Genomic DNA, 12,568 nt, shown 5'->3' with positions numbered 1-12,568 from the left:
GCCCAACTGGGTGGGTGCGTCACTGCAACCAAGGGAGATCCCGTCGCAGGGGAGCAGGCGGGGGTCCCCACCAACAGAGGCGAGCTGGTAATTTATTTTGCAGCCCTCTGTGTGTCCACAGTCCGGAGTGTAAGATGTTCGACCGCAAGTGCCGGGATGACATATCGAAGGTGATGTTTTATTTTGCTTATGGATAGTGTGTAAATCTAGGGTCTGCATGTCCTCGCTTTCGCCGTGCCTTGTAACAAGTTCAGACTGAGGTGTTGTACAAGCAGCACAGGTGAGTATCTACTGCTGGATATGACTGCGTCACCATACTTGTGCGCTCCTAGAAACTATAGCGCCTTCTTACTTGACCCGTTGACGCCGTTGGCATGCCCGTTACCAATTGTCTTCCTCGCAGAACCGGGCCTGGGGACAACTTTCGGTACGGATGTGAACGGAGAAGGCCAGTCCAGCATGAAGTCGCGCTCGCTACCATCGAGACAGCGGGTCAGCCATACTCGCCAGATAATGAAGTAGTAGGCCCCAAGCCCCGTGAAGATATGCCACCATCCGTGACCCTCGAAGACCATGGCCCATGGCAACAGGACGGAGCTCCTAAGGCTCCGAAGGTGGCTGCAGTATATGTTGTCCATGTTCCAGATGAAAAAGCCGATCAGGAACAGAGCGATACCTGTAGCAGCCATCTTCCACATCTGCTTCATGATGTGTGCGGCATGGGCGGGTGTCTCGCTTCGTCCCTTCAATGCTGGACGGAGATGGGCTTCCATGACATACATCCCGCGGAAGACAACGGCGCATGTCAGGGAAGCGTATGCTACCTGATGGAATACCGGGTTTTGCGACAAGTGGTAGTAGACTGTGATGAACATTGCGAGGGCAAATAGGCCGAGTCCGATCAACACGGTCAAGCGTCTGGGCCGTGAATAGGAGAACGTTGCGAAAGCCATGATACAAGTGGTGTATATCATGGGCAGCTCATCTGCGAGCTGCATTGAGTCTGAAGGGGGCGTGTCAGCCTGGGACCCAAGGGAGGATAGGGCTGGTTCAGGAACAGAATGATGCAGACACACATTTGAGAGTGGCGTGGAACAGCATCGAGCCGAGACCAACAATGATGTACCCCAGATAGGAGATGATGAAGACGCGGTCATGGCCATAGCGCAGACAGTCGCGGATACCCATGATGCCAAGATGTATAAAGATCACATTGGTCACGGTGTTGACGAATTCAGCGCAGTATGGCGTTATGTTATCTACCATGCAGTAAGTTAATTTACTGCCATACATCACCAGCTTATAATCACCAGGGTGGAGGGACCAGGAAACGTGACAGCAAGCAGCTCACACGTACAGTCCTAAGGGCGGCGTGTCAGCATGTCTGGTTTCCAAGCAATTGAAGGGAGTCCCGGGCATCTTACTTCTTCGCACCAGTTCAAGGTCGAGGTTTGAGGGCTCCAGAGGCCATCCCGGGATTCCCGGTAAGGCCATTGGAGGTTCAGAGGCATGTCTGCTGTGTTAGACCCGACGACCTGGTTCGCATGAAGCACAGCTGCGCAGGAGCAGACTAGCAATGCCGGGGCGTGCTGGACTCGGCGCTTGTGGGGGTTCCTTGGGAGAGTGTGTGTTGTCGGCAATCGAGGTACCTAAAAGACTCGAGTGAGGCCGAGCTTGATTCCAAGCAGACGAGAGGACCCTGGGCGCCGAGGCTAGTATGGAATTTCGTGAGTGGGTAAGGGCGAAAGGGAGAGACACGATGTGTTTGCTTATATACAAAAGGGGAAAGGAGCTCTCGGTGAGGCTAAAACTCAATGGACGCCTCAGCCGACGTCATGCGGGAAGTTGACACGAGGATAATTTGAGGCTCGCCAATAACGGACGGCAGCAACACCAGCAACGCGTGGTTTGTTATAGCCGAGGAGCGAGTGGGATGGGAGTGGAGGCGTACCCACGACTCACGAGAGAAGAAGTTGGTCGGGGGGCTTGCCAGCTGCCAAGTCAGGCAAGTACCGGTGGCCTTTTGGTCAGCAAGGCGCAGTGCATCTGCATCTGCGTCTCGCGTCTGCGTCTGCGTCTGCATCTGCATCTGCATCTAATGTACACCTGCACCTGCACCTGCACCTGCAAGCGTCTGCGTGCAACGCAACAGTCATCGTCTCTGTGTGCTCAGACGACAAAAGATAGGAGACTCTGGTTTTCAAATGTCCAAAGCGCAACCTTAATGTTGTTGACATCTTTCTTCCGACTCTGTCTCCTACTCCCTCTTTCAATGTACCCAGGTACTCTGCCCCTCTCGCCCGTGGCAAATTGCTCGTTATTAGAATGTAAGGATGAAGCCAGCCTTCTTCGTCCCGTCGGCGTTGTTTCAGTAAAATGGTTCAATGTCATAGTTGTACTCGAATCAGATAAACATGGTCGGCTCTTACGATTTTACACAGTGAGGCATTTATGAGGATCTTTCTCTGACCAGCAATGTCACCATCTAAGCAAAGACATGCAAAAGACCCCGTGGTATCTGTCCGCGGCAGTGATACGAGCCGCAACTTTTGATTTGAATTGCAAGTAACCTCTGCAGGTTTCACCAGGATCTATACCCGTATAAATCGCGCCAGATCCGTCACCCGCCTGTAGCAAGCCTGAGAAGCCAGAGGAACGTCTATCTAACGATCATGTCGTCACGGTCAGGACCAGTGCCAATCCACTTGATCTTGCAACCGACGAACTTCTCTATGTATTCGACGTATTCGCGTGCCTCCTTGGGAAGTTCCGACCACTCGCGCGTCTTGGACGTGCTCGTCTTCCAGCCCGGCACTTCGTGGTACACCACATCGACACGGTCCAGGAGGGCCGGGTCTGCGGGGAAAGACTGCATTTGCTCCCCGGTCTGTGGGTCCTTGTATGCGATGGCAATCTTGATCTTGTCGAACGTGTCGAGCACGTCGAGTTTGCTCAGGTTGAGTGAGTCGTAGTCATTGATCGCACATGAGTACTTCAGGACAACGAGATCCAGCCATCCGCACCTTCGCTTGCGGCCCGTAGACACGCCGATCTCGCCGCCCAGCTTCTGCAGGCTTGATCCGACTTCGCCCAGATCCTCAGTCGGGAATGGGCCAGATCCGACCCGGGTGGTGTACGCCTTGACGACTCCAATGACCTCCTTGATGTTCCTTCTCTTGAGCGCGAGACCGGACACGATGCCGCCGAGGCAGGTGTTGGAGCTGGTAACGTATGGGTAAGTTCCCCAGTCTAGGTCCAGGAGCAGGGCCTGGCTTCCTTCGACGAGGATCTTCTTGTTCGTTTCCTGCGCGTGGTTCTGTGTGGTGGATTATAGGTCAGCAGTCTGATGACTCATAGGGGCAAAGCCATTGATCACGTACCATGAATTCCACGGCGTCGACGACATGGTCCTGCAATTTGACTCGGTACTCGTCGAACCGTTTGATCTCCTCCTCGACGTCGTACTTCAAGAGGTCGCCATAGCGCTTCTTGTAGCCAGCCTCCAGCTGTCGCAGCTTGCGCTCGAAGAGCTCCTTGTCAAACATCTCTGCAAGGCGTACGCCGCTCCTGGACGCCTTGGTACTGTAACATGGGCCAATGCCCCTCTTGGTGGTGCCTACAGCATTCTTCCCGAGCTCAATCTCCTCGAGTCCGTCCACGGCAGCGTGTAGGTCAAAGTTGATGTGACACCGGTCGCTGACCAGGATCCGAGAGCGGGCGTCCTTGATGCCCTTGGCCTCCACGTCGGACAATTCCTTGAAGAATGAGGGCACGTGGAAGACGACGCCAGAGCCGATGAGGTTGATGCAGCCAGGCGCGACGAGGCCTGAGGGCAGGAGGTGGAAGTCGTATGACACACCGTTGGCCTTGATGGAGTGGCCGGCGTTGTGGCCGCCAGCGGCGCGCGCACATATCTGGGCCTGAGAGCAAAGGATGTCGGTTAGCTTTCCCTTGCCCTCATCACCCCACTGCGATCCGAGGATAATTGTGCTCATGGTGGTTGAATTCGCAGGACGTACACACGCAATGCCCGTAGAATCAGAAGGGAAAAAGGCTCAAAAATCGCGGGGGGCTCCCGAGCGAGAAATCTACTGCGGGCGCCCACGCTTGGCATGTGCCCCCGATTCTCGGCCCGCTTGGTGGGGGGCCACAGGGATCGGGATGGCCCCAAACAGTCCTCCGCTTCTGTGCCAATGGCAAGCTCCGGAATTGATTCATGGACTACCTCTGGTTGAGCCTGACTACTTGCCACCAAGCTTGCCTCTGTACCTTGGGCCCAGGCACGCGGTGCGGGTGTTACGTCGCCTTGTATCTGTGGGACCCTTCTTCTGGGGAATGCTCCAGGCTTCGGTTACCCATACTACAGATTTGCTGCAAAGCCATTGGTACGCGTCGTGTCTCCTGAAGCTGTTTGGTGATTTGCAGTATGCTTTCCAATCACCCAGGATTCGGTCTTTATGTTCTGTTGAAGAATCGCTTCACCTTCTAAATTGAATGGGAATTTTTTTTGTAGCCACAGCATAAGATAGAAATCATCTTAAGAGAACGTAGGCTCAGTATACACCTGAACTCATGCGCTAAGGTCACAGAGAGCGAGCAACGTGAGTTCATGAATACAGCATTTGGCTCAAGGGGACTTAAATTTGGCCTTCGCCAGTTTTTGCTGAATGTTATCCTTCGGTCGCAGCGTACAATCTTAAATCCTGCGATTCGGGCTCAATCTTTGGGTGAACAGGAAGTGGTAGTTCCCTTCCATTCTCGGCAGTCCAGCCTGGACATGACATCGTACTAAGCTCTCGGGGGGGGGGGGGGTTGACGACATTGTCCCCTGTTCCGTTCTGGGGAGTCTAATGTCGTCGGACAAGTAGTTGTCAGTAAGGCTCTTATTGCAACTATTAGCCAGTTTCACCGATGTCCGGAATCAGCTTTCGGAAATCATACACCGCTGCCTCTCTTACTCTTGAGGTCTCATTCATCTCGAACATTGAGGTAGGCTAATTAGTAATAAATCAAATCCGTCCTCCTCCTCAAATCCCAATACTACGGAGTATAGAGGCATACTATAGTGATTGCAGATCCAAAGACACGGCTATGTGTGGACGGGCCACGTGGGGGGAGGGTCGAAGACTTTCTGCAGATGGGTACTAATCTTTTGCATGATATGAACGATATCGAAGCACTTTGGAGCTGATCATGGAAATAAATAGCCTGCCGTGATTCCGATTTTGACGAATTTGATCGACGTGTGCAAAAGCAGTAGATATAGTATGTAGTCTCACTTGAACTCGTTACCTCCCCCCACCCCTCCCTCAAAAAAAAGGCAGGGTTTGACCCTGAGTGCTTTCAAGGCATTGCTGTGCTCGTGGTTTTTGCCTCAGAGGCAGATCGCGGACGTTCAAAGTGGTCTTCGGTGATATAGGTTTTTGAACTTCGTTTTCATTTGTCTTCAATGCAGTAATTTGCCGAGAAAATGGTGTTCTGTCACCGGGTAACAAAGTGATAACCTGTTGAGTGGTGAGCGATGGCATGTCATGGTTGGTGCTGCAGCTTGATTTTTACTGGATGGGCACCAGAGCAGGAATCGGCCCCTTTTGACCACCCAACTTCAATGAGCCAAACTCAACATCGACGTTCAACGACGACACGACAGCCGCGACTCTCGGCTCAACCCACTCCCTCAAAGCTTTGACGTAGGATTCTGATCGAATCAATCAACACCCCTTCCACGCCCACAGCCGTCATGTCGATCTCAAATGAGGCGCTGCAGAAGGTGAGTTGCATCCCATGTCGGGCCTGATGAGATTCATATTGATGACTAACTGGCGTCAACGCAGCTGCTGCGGGAGATTGAGACAAACCACGTCAAGTCACAGCAAGAGATCAGCCTTGCACGCTCACAGTTGGCATCAAAGCAGCGCGAGAAGCGTCTCGCCCAGCTGACCAGCACCGAGCTCTCATCGCTCGCACCTGGGACTCCTCTGTATGAGGGAGTTGGCAAGATGTAAGTGACTACCGCCCATCAGGCTCCTGGATCCTGGGCCATCCCAAGGGATCCATCGATGCATCACACTTTGTGTCCGATGGCACTAACGGGCCTTGTTCAGGTTCGTGGCGGTACCAGCCCCTGAGATGAAGGACAAGCTGGAGTCGCAGATGAAGCAAGTCGACACCGACATTGATGGCCTCAGTAAGAGGCTCCACTATCTGGAGACAACGGCGAAGAATAGCCAGGAACACATCGAGGCAATGCTAAGGCGAGGTGGTGCCGGCGGCTCCTGACGAGCCGAGCAAGCGAGACCTTGATACAAAGTGCTCACCCAGGGTTTCGACCTCTGCACTGCGCCGCTGGATTTTGTGACCAACAGTCAGTCACATTCTGGGCATTCAGTCACAATTTGCCGCCACTGCAACTCAACCCCAGCGACCAGTAATCCTATCAGCGGAAGAGTTCGGTGATCTGGCACCGAGTCAACGTCCTACAAGTTGGGCCTTGAACAAGGAAGTTCAAAGACCACATCGCCGGCCAGAAGCACCATAGCAAATACCAACGTTCGCAATCTGAGAGACCCAGCACCAGCAGGCCCGATACTGGGCCGCAGTTCGTAGTGAGATCTTTGTGACGGCAAGGATTCTAGGCCCAGAGTTTGACGGCATGTTTCAATTGCCGCTCGAAGCGACTCAACGTCCACTACGCGAAGAGCCTAATCGGTCGCTTTAGCGCAGGACGCTAGGTCTACAAGTACAGGGTCATTGATGTGCCCAGAGAGAATGCTCAAGATCGGACGGAAGATATCTTCAAAATATTGTCACCTGACACTTGCAAAACACCGAAGCGCCAGAGCGCCATCACAGCGGCATTGGCTGAACTGGGGTATCTCGTCTTGTTGCTGTACTGTCTGTGTAGTCTTTGCCGAACCCTCGGTGTCGGGCCGCTTCCCAGCCTAGGCGCAGGGGAAACCCCGCTTCATGGATATGCTCAATTGGGGTCCAGTGATCGTCCGAACGGCTTGTCAAAGCGTTGTCATCCTTACCGCAGCCTTATCAGACTAATAATATGTTTAGCCCTGTCAGTACTGTATACTGTCTCTGTCAAGGGTCCTCCGAAGCACAGCAGTCGTCAATGTATTTCCGAGCTTGCCTCTGCATTCAGAAGGTCGATCCTGAATCCAGGACGAGATTGGGCAGCCTGCTTCTCACATCCCCTGTGCTCTTGTTATTTGTACCACACCCACGGAGCTGATCGACACCCAACCGCGATATAATGCAATCTGACCTCGGTAGCTTCTATTTCGGGGGCACACTAGGAACGGAGGATTCTCTCAGCTGGATTTCAGCCCTTCACAATTTCCACCGGCTATCGACTAGCCTCCTCCATTCCCTGGCCCAACGTGTGATCAGCTTGACGCCCCCATGTCCAACGCCCACGCAGACTACTGTGCACTTGACAATCTAGTATCATGCAGCTGTTGGTAAGGTGAGACGCAACCAGCCAACCAGTTGCGGCCGAGTCTGATGCAATGCGGACCTTTGCACCACGCTCTACCTTGTCTCCTTGAGCCTCCAGCCAATGCCCTGCAACTAAGGAGCTGTATCCATGCGGCACAGCTACTCCTCAAAACACGCAGTTATTGCGCCGGTCTCGACTCGTGGCCCCAGTCCCATCGTCGCACCGTGCCGTCTGCCGCAAGCTGACGGGAGGACAAGCTCGCTCTATTCACCTGTCTCGTTGGTCCTGCTGTGAAATGGCCACTCCCTAGTCCCAGTCAGCCGGGAGCAATAAATGCTTACGGCCCCCGCCTCGTGTGCGGCGCGGTTCACCTTTCTCCTTCTCATATATTCTTCGACCAACACTTTGTTGCTTCTAGGGGCTTATTTGTCAGCGCATAGCCCTTTCCCAGACTTTATTATACCGTCACTGTATATCGAGACCGTTCCCCGAGGCCGCGGAGAAAGCTTGGGACCGCAAAAACAGGCCTACACACCCACTCCCCACAGATAACTGGATATCTCAAGCGAGAGCCATAGCCCGAACCTACAGTAACTACGATGAGTTATTACTCGGACGAGGACGAGTACGAGTACCGCCGTTACAGGGGCCGCGACCCCTCCCCGGCACCTGTACACTATGTTCAAGCACGGCCAGACCGGCCTCGCAGCCGGGGCTATCCCCACGGGGTAGATTTCCTCAACCCAGGGGTAACAGAGCGGACCATGGCTATCACCCGGGTGCGCGAACGCTCGCGGGAGCGGCGGAGCCCTCCCACGACCATGAGCCCGCCCGCGGTGGTCATGCCGCCCCAGCAGCAGCAGCCCGTGATCATCAAGCAGTACAACTCCAACGACCGGCACTCGTCGGACGACGACAGCAGCCTCAGCAGCCACCACCACCACCGGGGCCGGGGCCGCTCGCACTCGCACGTCTCGATCAGGAGCTCGCACTCGCACTCGCGCGGCGGGTCGGACGCCTACATGACGGTCGAGCGGTACGAGCTGGAGCGCAAGCTGGAGGAGCACCGGCGGCAGCTCGAGGCCCTGCGGCTGTCGTCGTCGTCCGCCGCGCACACCGACGCCGAGCGGTACGAGCTCGCGCGCCTGAAGCGCGAGCTGGACGACCTGCGGGTCAAGGAGGAGCGGGACGCGCAGCGCGCCGAGGACGCCGAGAGGTGGGAGCTGCGCAAGTCCAAGTACGAGCTGGAGGACCTGCGCTCCCGCGAGGCGCGCGAGGCCAGGGAGAAGGCGGAGCGGGAGCGCCGCGCCGCCGACTACGAGTCGTACGAGCTGCAGCGCTCCAAGAAGGAGCTGCAGGACCTGAAGGCGCAGCAGCAGCGGGAGAAGGAGGCGATGGAGAAGATGAGGGAGGCGAGGACCCAGGCTGAGCTCAGAGTGGCGAAGGAAGAACTGGACAGGAGTAAGTCGCTTATCAAGCCCCCCTAACGACGACAGCCGATGGCGAGCTGCAGTCATACGCCACACGACCGTTTCGGGAACGCTCGCTCACACACAATTAGTCAAAATGATGGAAGAACAAGAGGCCGACGAGAAAAGAATCCGCAAAGAGATAGAGGCCAAAATGATCGCAGAGCAACGGAAGGCCGAGGAGGAAAAGAAGCAGAAAGAAAAGGACGAGGCCGCCGCGGTAGAGCGGTGGAAGGCCAGGGAGGCCGAGAAGGCGGCGAAGGAGAAGCGCGAGAAGGAGGAAGCCGAGCGCGAGTATGCGAACCGGCTGGTGAGCCAGCTGCGGGCGTCGGGCCTGCCCGAGGACCAGATCAGGGCCATCCTCGAGAAGAAGAAGATCAACCAGGGATGGGCCTTTCCACCACGGCCATTCCCGGGGCCGCCGCCGCCGCCGCCGATGATGCCACGGCCACCGCAGATGTCCACGCAGATGACAACGACTAAGACGACGTACACGAGGATGGCCAGGCGGCATCTCAGCTTGGAGTGCTTGAAGGTCAAAGGAATCGACTTTGAGCTCGACTCGGTATGTTGTTGGCACTCCTTGCCCCCCTCCCCCTCCCCTGTTCATCCCAAAGTCCCTAGAGGTATTTCCAAGAGGATGTTCCAAGAATGCCATCCCACGGGGTATCATTGCCACACCTTCATCTCGGCATCCTTCTCCGATGTTATATACTTGGACAACGAAGCTGACACCCGCCGCGAAACAGAACCCAGACTACGTGGTTATCAAGCGCTGGGTGCCGCCAGAGGAGCAGAAGGAGCTCTGGTCGCTGACCAAGGTGATCCGCGACGGGCGCGAGAAGGTGACGACGACGCTCGCGATCGAGGACCGGGGGCACCACCACCACCGCCACAAGTCGGGCGACAACCTGGTCGTCGTGAAGAAGACCAAGCGCGAGCGCTCCAGGTCCCCGAGCGTCTCGACGCTCATGTACCTGGCCGGCGCCAGGTGATGCCGGCCTGCGTTAATGGAAGAAGACCCCATGCTGCTTGGAGGGGGCAATAAAATGGGTGTTTGTGTGTGTGAAGGGTGTACGCGTCTACAGGAGATCACAGCCTTTGCAGCATACCTGCCTTGCTTCACTCAATTCTTGGAGAAGTGGTGCTCTCAAAAACCTTAAGCGGCACCTAGACTATTGGACTTTTGCTTGCGTTGGCATCTTTTACAATTATTACGTTGGCAGAAATGCTTTGATGATGAACGAGATCAAAGAAATACTTCGTAACTTCGTTTCACTCCAATTTCTGAATACCACTACAACAAATTCCGCTCTTCCCAGGGGTCACCACAGTGTCAGTGGTATTCTGAAAGAATCAAAATCGAGTTCCTGCATCACGCAGATTAAGATCTCCCCGAGCTTCTTTTCCTGTCAACTACAACAAAGGTGGTATCCCGTAGGTTTCTCTAAACAATCAACTCCGCTGCAAAATCTGTCCATAGACAGGAAGCATCGCCTAGTACTCAACATCCTCCTCAGGCTCGAATGAGTCGGCAGCGACCTCTTCGTAATCCTTCTCGAGAGCAGCAAGATCCTCGCGGGCCTCGCTGAACTCGCCTTCCTCCATACCCTCGCCGACGTACCAGTGGACGAAGGCGCGCTTGCTGTACATGAGATCGAACTTGTGGTCCAGGCGAGACCAAGCCTCCGCAATTGCAGTGGTGTTGGACAGCATAGACACGGACCGGTCGACGGTAGCCAGACCACCATCGGTAGCCGGGACCGTAACGGGCTTCTGGTAGTTGATGCCGATCTTGAAGCCAGTGGGGCACCACTCGACAAGGTTGAACGAGGACTTGGCCTTGAGGGCCGCGACGGCAGCGTTGCAGTCGCGGGGGACCACGTCTCCGCGGTAGAGCAGCGCAACGGCCATGTACTTGCCATTTCGGGGGTCGCAGACAACCATCTGGTTGTTGGGCTCGAAGCCTGTGGGGAGAGCGTCAGTCAACGTATACCGGAACTGGGTGCTTCGCCCGAGGTAACATACATTGGAAAGTAAGGTCGGAAGTCTTGAAGCTCTCGTGGGAGCTCTTTTGGGCAGAAATGACCGGAGCGTAGCTGATCAGGGGATAGTGAATACGAGGGTACGGGACCAAGTTGGTCTGGAACTCGTTCAAATCGACGTTGAGCGCACCATCGAAGCGGAGAGAGGAAGTGATGGAGCTGACGACCTGGGCAATCAGGCGGTTGAGATGCTCGTAGCTTGGGCGAGATATGTCCAAGTTGCGACGGCAGATGTCGTAGACGGCCTCATTGTCGACGAGGAAGGTGCAGTCGGAGTTCTCGATCGTGCTGTGGGTTGAGAGCACGGCGTTGTAAGGCTCAACGACAGCGGTGGACACGCGAGGGGCAGGGTAGACCGCGAACTCCAGCTTGCACTTCTTGCCGTACTCGGTGGACAGGCGCTCGAGGAGGAGGGCGCCAAAACCGGAGCCAGTGCCACCACCAAAGGAGTGGAAGACCAAGAAACCTTGCAGAGAGCTGCAGTTGTCTGTTGTGCTGTTGTAAGCCACCACGCCTTGGCGACTCGGCTCGGGATGGGTCTGTTGGACCCCCCAGGAAGCTACTCACCAGCAACACGTCGAATGCGGTCAATGACATTGTCGACCATCTCCTTTCCAATGGTGTAGTGCCCACGGGCGTAGTTGTTGGCAGCATCCTCCTTGCCGCTGATCAGAAGCTCCGGGTGGAAGAGAGAGCGATAGCCACCAGTGCGGATCTCGTCAATGGGGGAGGGGTCGAGGTCGACGAAGAGGGATCGGGGCACATATTTGCCATTGCTGGTCTCAGTGAAGAAGGTCTCGTAGGAGCCTTCGGAGGGGACATCCTTGAGGTTGGGGTCAGGACGACCATCTTGACCAAGGCCGTGCTCGAGGAGGTAGCTGAAGGGACAGGTTAGCTACGAGCCGGTGCACAGACAGATCGGCGGTGTACTACTCACAGCTCCCAAGCACTGTTACCCAGCTGAGTACCAGCCTGGCCAAGGTGGAGGTGAAGAACCTGTGGCAAGAGGGTCAGTCTCACACATCGAGACAGGTCTCCCGCGTATTCGCGTGCATGGTGTGTTGAGATGGAACTGGTGAACGGGCGAGGACGTCGTAGCGTTGCCGGCGATGAATAGGGGCATCCAACCACTAGACAGCTAGTCGCAGTGACAGGAGTCGGCCGTCAAAGGCGAGACAGGTCTCCATTAGGCAGTGGCAACGTCCAAGCCGTGGATGGCCGATTGAGCGAGATGAGAAAAGGTTCGTGACGGACGCCGGTGGTCGTTGCGTTGGGTTGCGACAGACCTTCACCGAGGTTCGCTCCACGTGTGGAAATAGGGGTTCAATTGAACTCAATCGGGACTGGCTCAGCGCCCAGAATAACTCACCTCTCCGTGCATGTTTGATGTCTAGGGGGTATTCTGGTGCAATCGATGTGTCTGCGCGACGCGCGAGAGAGAGAGCAAGCTGGGCAAGATGCTTCCTGGCCTGGAGTTTGCGAGGTGCAACGAAGCAGTGTCCCAAGCTGAGTGAAGGTTGTGGGCGGGAGAGGTTGAGATGGCAGCCAGGGGGGGGGTGGAGGGTACGTGGGATGGTTGGTCGAACCAGGCCCACCTGGTGTTTTCC

The 12,568-nt window shown here is 55.6% G+C and overlaps 5 protein-coding genes across 5 annotated transcripts; 2 read left to right on the top strand and 3 right to left on the bottom strand.

The window, feature by feature from the left end:
• Positions 1-335: 335 nt before the first annotated feature.
• J7T55_008880 (alkaline ceramidase) lies at positions 336-2,089 on the bottom strand (the record flags this gene model as incomplete). The annotated part of the gene is made up of 5 exons (XM_053139242.1): positions 336-1,003; positions 1,077-1,259; positions 1,354-1,361; positions 1,435-1,555; positions 1,963-2,089. 5 exons carry the CDS (start codon positions 2,087-2,089, stop codon positions 336-338), a joined length of 1,107 nt encoding a protein of 368 aa, XP_052998152.1.
• Positions 2,090-2,659: 570 nt separating this feature from the next.
• J7T55_008879 (Adenylosuccinate synthetase) lies at positions 2,660-3,995 on the bottom strand (the record flags this gene model as incomplete). Its single annotated transcript, XM_053139241.1, has 2 exons — positions 2,660-3,316; positions 3,381-3,995. 2 exons carry the CDS (start codon positions 3,993-3,995, stop codon positions 2,660-2,662), a joined length of 1,272 nt encoding a protein of 423 aa, XP_052998151.1.
• Positions 3,996-5,740: 1,745 nt separating this feature from the next.
• Positions 5,741-6,279, top strand: J7T55_008878 (uncharacterized protein; the record flags this gene model as incomplete). Its single annotated transcript, XM_053139240.1, has 3 exons — positions 5,741-5,770; positions 5,835-6,001; positions 6,105-6,279. The coding sequence occupies 3 exons, from the start codon at positions 5,741-5,743 to the stop codon at positions 6,277-6,279; spliced, it is 372 nt and encodes a 123-aa protein (XP_052998150.1).
• Positions 6,280-8,046: 1,767 nt separating this feature from the next.
• On the top strand, positions 8,047-9,911 carry J7T55_008877 (uncharacterized protein; the record flags this gene model as incomplete). The annotated part of the gene is made up of 3 exons (XM_053139239.1): positions 8,047-8,908; positions 9,009-9,481; positions 9,666-9,911. The coding sequence occupies 3 exons, from the start codon at positions 8,047-8,049 to the stop codon at positions 9,909-9,911; spliced, it is 1,581 nt and encodes a 526-aa protein (XP_052998149.1).
• Positions 9,912-10,413: 502 nt separating this feature from the next.
• Positions 10,414-12,342, bottom strand: J7T55_008876 (tubulin alpha chain; the record flags this gene model as incomplete). Its single annotated transcript, XM_053139238.1, has 5 exons — positions 10,414-10,883; positions 10,945-11,448; positions 11,529-11,839; positions 11,899-11,957; positions 12,331-12,342. The coding sequence occupies 5 exons, from the start codon at positions 12,340-12,342 to the stop codon at positions 10,414-10,416; spliced, it is 1,356 nt and encodes a 451-aa protein (XP_052998148.1).
• Positions 12,343-12,568: the final 226 nt, after the last annotated feature.

The sequence above is a fragment of the Diaporthe amygdali genome (genome assembly GCF_026229845.1).
Source record: "Diaporthe amygdali strain CAA958 chromosome Unknown NODE_4_length_2575358_cov_65_588622, whole genome shotgun sequence".
NCBI classification, from domain to species: domain Eukaryota; kingdom Fungi; phylum Ascomycota; class Sordariomycetes; order Diaporthales; family Diaporthaceae; genus Diaporthe; species Diaporthe amygdali.
The sequence above is the reverse complement of the archived record's forward strand: the minus strand, read 5'-3'. Positions and strand labels throughout refer to the sequence as shown.